Raw genomic sequence first — 7,500 nt, 5'->3', positions numbered from 1 at the left:
TTTTTATTTATTTATTTATTTATTTATTTATTTATTTATTTATTTATTATTTATTTATTATTTATTTATTTATATTTATATTTATTTTATTTTATTTATTCTCTATGTATGTTGTTGTTATTTTTCCAATTGTCGAATTGTTCGATATTCATTTATTTACATAATATTATTATCATTGTTTTAGTATTACGTATCATTAGATCGTACCTATGGGAGGGGAAACCGAAAGTTGGAAGTCTAACAAATGTTACCCATCGTCTCAAAACGGTATTATGTCGGAACGAACCAGATGCTTAAAAGCCGAATTAAATGTTAAACTGGTCAAAAACATAAATTGTTGGCATTAGCACCCTAGAATATGGTATCCATTCTCCTCAATCAAACATACAAACTCAGCACAAGTCTGATATTTCTGATTATATATAAATTAATTTTTCAACATCTTAACCTACCCGACTTACTACCGTTTTGAGGCGAAGGGTCACAAATAGTCCACTAGGTATAGATAGTTCGAAGATGACGTCACTCATGTCTTTGCTATTGTTTTTTTGCCATCCGCGTTTATGAGTAATGCTCACTGAACTGTATTAACCCGACTATAAACGTTCATGGATACACACAGTTTTGTGTGTTGGTCCGTTATACTTCCGGATGGCAAATGTTATGAGCTTCTTAGCCAAGCGCATACTATTTATAGATAGTATGCAGATGACGTCACTCAGGCCTTTGTTATTGTTTTTGCCATCCGCGTTTGTGAGTTGTTCTCACTAAACTGTATTAACCAGACTATAAAAGTTCATGGTTACACAGAGTTTGTGTGTTGGTCCGTTATACTTCCGGATGGCAATGTTGTGAACTCCTTGGCCAACCGCATTCTATCTATATAATTGTTTTACGATGCCGGTTACTCTATCATTATAATTTACGAATAAATTTGGCGGAAAATGAAAGTGTTACTTCATTTATAGATTTAAAAAGATATTGTCCTGCAAGTACTATCGTTAAATTTGTGGTCGATTTTATTATGGCTATAAAAGAATGAGCGCAAACCTCACAAACCAGTGGAAATAATTGTAAAAAAAATTTACGGTGTGTTATTCAAGTCGGATTATTATCGTGTTAGATTATAACACGTTGGTCTAGTGGTATGACACTCGCTTTCGGATCGGCATGTCCTGGGTTCGAGCCTCGCTCGGCGCAGAGTTGAGTCCTTGGAAAAGACTCTTTACTCACGTTCTCTCACCATACTCAGGTGTAAACTGAGTACCTGGCCGTTAACAGCGTTGTCTTTGTCCGAAAAAATTGCAATATCGCCTAACTGGCGTCATATCCCGTCCTAAATGTTAAATGTTGCTGTTGATCAGGGACCCCCTGTAAAGCGCTTTGAGCACGTTTAGTGGATATTGCTCTATATAAAAGCTCATGTATTTAAAAAAAATATTTTTTTTTTACTATATTATTTTGTGATGGTTTGAAATTTCGGAATGGCCCCATCTAACAATTTGAGTTATCAGACCTGCAAATAAGTACACATTGTATCGGCCATTATTGCGAATGGGTTGAATTTACTGCTCACGGGTTCAAGGACATGGAGGTGCGCGTGTGGTTTTCCTAGTCATTAACTGACAGTCTTAAGGCCATTCTATCTCTTACAATGACCGAGCGGGTGGTTGGATGGGAGCATCACCCTTGAATCATATACCTATGATGTTCGCATGGGTGTACGATCCGATAGTGATGTCGTTTCTTCTTCTCTTTACTAGCCTATCCTGCTTCTTTGGTTTGTGATTGTATTTTTGACAGGGGATATTTTTTTTCTGTAAATCTTCTGCCTGTTTGTTCTTGGTTATTTATAATTTAGCTCATGATATCTTTAGGTTATGATTTTGATTTACATTTGTACTATTTTTGTTAGATTGCTTGTTTTTTTGTTTCAGCGTTCTCTCATATAACCTCAATTGTGTTGGAAGAGACCTAAAGCAACAAACAAACAATGGCCGAAAGCATTTTCTCATTTTGGCCTGCAAAACGTTTACTGTTTTGTTTCTGTTTGTTTGTTTATTTATTTTTTAATTAATGTGTTTTTTTTTGGGGGGGGGGGGTTGTTTTTTTTTTTTTTTGTTTTTTTTTTTTGGGGGGGGGGGGGGGTTGTCATTTTAATCGATTCGTATGTGAAATAAATGTTTCTTGTTTTTCGTTTACTATTATATTTGGGGGTGGGGGGGGGGGGGGAGAGAGAGAGAGAGAGAGAGAGAGAGAGAGAGAGAGAGAGAGAGAGAGAGAGAGAGAAGGCGTTTTGTCGAGTATCCTGCAAACGTATCATTGACCTCCTATTGATAGAATAATAATATTGAAAACAGATGCATATATTATATATTATTGTGTGTCATCTGCTGGTCCCATCGTGAGACGATTGGACGGACGGATGTGTCACAATGGACGTCATTTACCATAACACAGTATCTGGTAACTAACCATTGCCATTGTGTTGTTGACACCAAAGCAATCAAGAGATACGAGGGCTATTATTAAGGTTGACACACTATACAATGTGTTATGCATGTTGTTATCTACACACAACACATTACGACAGACAGGTCATTTCAGGACACGTTGTTTTATCGCCAACTCAACATGCCTACGTTGCTATTTTGCGTTTAAGATCAAGTGTCAATAAACCTAAATGGACATTTTTCCCTCTCCCTCCCCCCCCCCCCCCCAACTTCTCCCTCTCCCTCCTCCCCCTCCCCCCCCCAATTTCTCCCTCTCCCTGCCCCCCCCCCCCCCACCCCCTCCTTCCCCCCCCAACTCTCCCTCTCCCCCCCCCCCCCCCCCCAACCCCCTCTCCCTCCCCCCCCCCCCAACTTCTCCATCTCCCTCCTCCCCCTCCCCCCAACTTCCCCCTCTCCCTCCCCCACCCTTCCCCCCAACTTCTCCCTCTCCCTCCCCCCCTCCCCCCAAATTCTCCCTCCTCTCCCCCTTCCCCCCAACTTCTCCCTCTCTCCCCCCCCCCCCCCCCCCCCTCCCAATTTCTCCCTCTCCCTCCCCCCTCCCCCCAACTTCTCCCACTCCCTCCCCCCCCCCAACTTCTCCCTCTCCCTGCCTCCCCCTTCCCCCCAACTTCCCCCTCTCCCCCCCCCCCCCCAATTTCTCCCTCTCCCTCCCCCCTCCCCCAACTTCTCCCTCTCCCCCCCCCCCCCCCAACTTCTCCCTCTCCCTCCCTCCCCCTGACCCCAACGTCTCCCTCTCTCCTCCACGTCCTCCCTACTCTCTCACTGATCCTTAATCTGAAGGGCATGGGTTCACGTTCTGGCTTCGGCATCCTTGTAGCGTATTCGTTGTCAGTGGAATATTTCATTTCATCCTCTTTCGCCCACGACAAGCCTTCTTTACGGTCGCTCCTCGGATACGTCGTTTTTGCCACAAAATTGAGTCTTTAAAAAAAAATTGAGCGTTTATATAGCGCAATATCCACTAAATGTGCTCAAAACGATTTACAATGGGGTCCCTGACCAACAGCAACATTTAACATTCAGGACGGGACAACACCTGTTAGGCGATGTTACATTTTTTTTCCGGACAAATACAAAGCTGTTAACAGCCAGGTACTCATTTTCCACCTGAGTACGATGAGAAAATGTGAGTAAAGAGTCTTCTCCAAGGACTCAACATTGCGCCGAGCGAGGCTCGAACCCAGGACCTTGCGATCCGAAAGCGAGTGTCATACCACTAGACCACATAGCCGCACAAAATAAACCCAACCGACTTAATTTGCATTGAAATTGATAAAGATTGTAAATCAATTTACATTTAAATCGATAAAGATTGTAAATCAATTTACATTGAAATGTTTATTACAGTTTACCGTTTCTTCGATCTCTTTGGCTTTTTTTCGCCAGTAATTCATACAAATTGATGACAAAACATATCTACATGAAAGTGAGAAAAAAAAAGAAGAGAAAAATAAAGAAAAGAATGGTAAATGGAGCAAAAAAAAAATAATAAAAAAAAAAAACAATTATACAATTAATTATCACACAAAAACACAACAATGGTAATACATACCACCAAAATACATACAACAAATGAAGGTTCGTATTTTTGGCAATAGTCCCCTGTTAAGTTTTCAGCCCAGTTTTATTCTCAGCACAGATTCCCATGTTTTCATAAATCATTTAAAAAAAAAGAAAAAAGAAGGGATTTAAACGACTTTGAAGCGCATGAAGCACCTTGAGGAAATACGCTTTTCATGTTTTATGTGAAACAATATTCTATGTATAGATGGTATGCGCTTGGCTAAGAAGCTTACAACATTGGCATCCGGAAGTATAACTGAACATTGCCATCCGGAAGTATAACTGGCCAACACACAAAACTGTGTGTAACCATGAACGTTTATAGTCTGGTTAATACAGTTCAGTGAGAATAACTCATAAACGCGGATGGCAAAAAACAATAACAAAGACCTGATTGACGTCAACTTCGAACTATATATATAATATTACTGAACAAAACCTTGATTATAAATAAGCTAGTCTCACTTTATCGATCACGTACTAAGGGAAGTAACCGTAATAATTAGATCTTGTAGACTGGATTTGTACAGGTATTGTCCCTTGCACAAGGCATATTTTCATCTCTTATGTACTCTCTCTCTCTCTCTCTCTCTCTCTCTCTCTCTCTCTCTCTCTCTTCTTTCTTTTCACACACACACACACACACTTTCTCTCTCTCTCTCTCTCTCTCTCTCTCTTTCTCTTTCTCTCTCTCTCGCTCTCTCTCTCTTCTTTCTTTTCACACACACACACACACTCTCTCTCTCTCTCTCTTTCTCTGTCTCTCTCTCTTCTTTCTTTTCACACATACACACACACACACTCTTTCTCTCTCTCTCTCTCTCTCTCTCTCTCTCTCTCTCTCTCTCTCTCTCTCTCTCTTCTTTCTTATCACACACATACACACACACTCTTTCTCTCTCTCTCTTTCTCTCTCTCTCTCTCTCTCTCTCTCTCTCTCTCTCTCTCTCTAATATCCCTTGAAAAAAAAACAACCCACAAGCAAACAAAGCTGAATTATAAATGTATACAATTCTGAATGCCATCATAAGTCTAGTCCATGCATTCATACTTATAGCACGATATTATTATTTGCGTCATCATATTAGTCTCAATACCTTTAATAATTAATTTATTTTTCTCATTCCAGTATGTCTGCTCTGCATCAAGCTGCCCTCATGTCCAACACCCTGATGGTCAAGACTCTGCTGGACAATGGAGCTATCTCCACACTCAGAGACAACAAAGGTATGTGAATAACCCATTACAGGCGGCATTCGATTTTACTGACCAGATACTCTATCTTACCGTATTCACTATAGGGAATGAGATTAGCGGAAGAGTAGCGTCCCTTGATTGGACGTCACCTTACAGAGAGAACGTCAAAATGGTTTTGCGCATGCGTCTCTCTCGTCCTCGCTTTCGGTGAAGTGTCTCATACCGCACAACCAACATGACGTTCTCTCTCTAATAACTTTTCCGCTCGTGACTTCCAATCAAGGGACGCTACTTTTCCGCTAATCTCATTCCCTATTCGAGAAATAACAACAATGCAACTGAACAACTCTCTTGCTGAGATGGTCGAAAATATATATCAGGTATGGATTGCACTTACACCCTAAGACCTGGGTTCGTGTTCATGCCCTGCCAATGGGAGCGATCTATATTCGGGTTTTCCTCCAACCAAGTCATCAATCACATGATTTGTTGCTGTACAACGATTGGGCATTACTTAATGTATCTAAACACGCTGCTTTGTTTATGAAAGTTGTAAACATACCCATGAGTCATGCTGAGTAAAAGGACCAATTGTAGCGTTGGAGATTATTCAAACTGTGAACACTTTTCACTCTGTGGATCATTTTGAGCACACTTTGAGCAATGTGACCAATGACCTCGAGCACATGGAAAGGTATTATAGATAATCTCCATTGGATTTTATTTTCTTGTCGGGCGAATCCTTAACCCATATTGCTTGATTTTTGACTTTGCCTTTCGATGCCAGGCTTATCTCAGTCTTTTGCACTTCGAGATAAATCCTAAAAATGAAAATTCCCCTTGAGGTTTATAGATAGTTCGAAGATGACGTCACTCAGGTCTTTGTTATTGTTTTTTGCCATCCGAGTTTATGAGTAATGCTCACTGAACTGTATTAACCAGACTATAAACGTTCATGGATACACACAGTTTTGTGTGTTGGTCCGTTATACTTCCGGATGGCAATGTTATGAGCTTCTTAGCCAAGCGCATACTATTTATACCGGGATTTTTGAAGGAAGAATGTTTGGGGTATCAACTATCGTTCTTACCCATCTGATAAATGATTTTATTTGATATGTGCTTGAAATGAGCTGAAGGATATTTTTAATTCAGCGCATCTCTCCTTCTCTCTCTCTCTCTCTCTCTCTCTCTCTCTCTCTCTCACTCTCTCACTCTCTCTCTCTCTCTCGCACGCTCACATACAGCAACTTATTCACTTACTCACTCTCCTTTCCTAAATCCCTTGATAGTGTTGAATATTATGGTCTGTCTATAAAAATACTTACAAAGACCAAAAAAAAAAAAAAATGCAATAAAAAATCAAAGGCAAAAACAAACAAAAAGACCACCAAAAAAAAAAAAAAAACAACTAAAAAATCAAAACAAGTATACTAAAGACCATACAAAAAAACAAAAACAAACACAACTAAAAAATCAAAACAAGTACCTATACTAAAGACCATACAAAAAAACAAAAACAAACAAAACAACTAAAAAATCAAAACAAGTACCTATACTAAAGACCATACAAAAAAACAAAAACAAAACAACTAAAAAATCAAAACAAGTACCTATACTAAAGACCATACAAAAAAACAAAAACAAAACAACTAAAAAATCAAAACAAGTACCTATACTAAAGACCATACAAAAAAACAAAAACAAAACAACTAAAAAATCAAAACAAGTACCTATACTAAAGACCATACAAAAAAACAAAAACAAAACAACTAAAAAATCAAAACAAGTACCTATACTAAAGACCATACAAAAAAACAAAAACAAACAAAACAACTAAAAAATCAAAACAAGTACCTATACTAAAGACCATACAAAAAAACAAAAACAACAAAACAACTAAAAAAATCAAAACAAGTACCTATACTAAAGACCATACAAAAAAACAAAAACAAAACAACTAAAAAATCAAAACAAGTACCTATACTAAAGACCATACAAAAAAACAAAAACAAACAAAACAACTAAAAAATCAAAACAAGTACCTATACTAAAGACCATACAAAAAAACAAAAACAAACAAAACAACTAAAAAATCAAAAAAAAATAAATAAAACCAACAAAAAAAAACAAAAAAATCAAAACAGTACTATAAAGACCAACAAAAAAAAAAACAAAAAAACAAAAACAAAACAATAAAAAAACAACAAAAAAACAACAAAAAAAA

The 7,500-nt window shown here is 38.4% G+C and overlaps 1 protein-coding gene across 1 annotated transcript in view; it reads left to right on the top strand.

Annotated features, from left to right (window-relative positions):
- Positions 1–7,500, top strand: part of LOC144973573 (uncharacterized) — a 431,961-nt gene that overhangs the window by 226,269 nt on the left and 198,192 nt on the right. The window contains exon 3 of the mRNA XM_078916195.1: positions 5,206–5,303. Coding sequence (XP_078772321.1) covers positions 5,206–5,303 — 98 coding nt within the window. The remainder of the gene's footprint in view (positions 1–5,205; positions 5,304–7,500) is intronic.

This window comes from Berghia stephanieae, chromosome 5 (genome assembly GCF_034508935.2).
Source record: "Berghia stephanieae isolate SIO BIC M18660-M18661 chromosome 5, UCSD_Bste_1.3, whole genome shotgun sequence".
Lineage (NCBI taxonomy): Eukaryota > Metazoa > Mollusca > Gastropoda > Nudibranchia > Aeolidiidae > Berghia > Berghia stephanieae.
The sequence above is the reverse complement of the archived record's forward strand: the minus strand, read 5'-3'. Positions and strand labels throughout refer to the sequence as shown.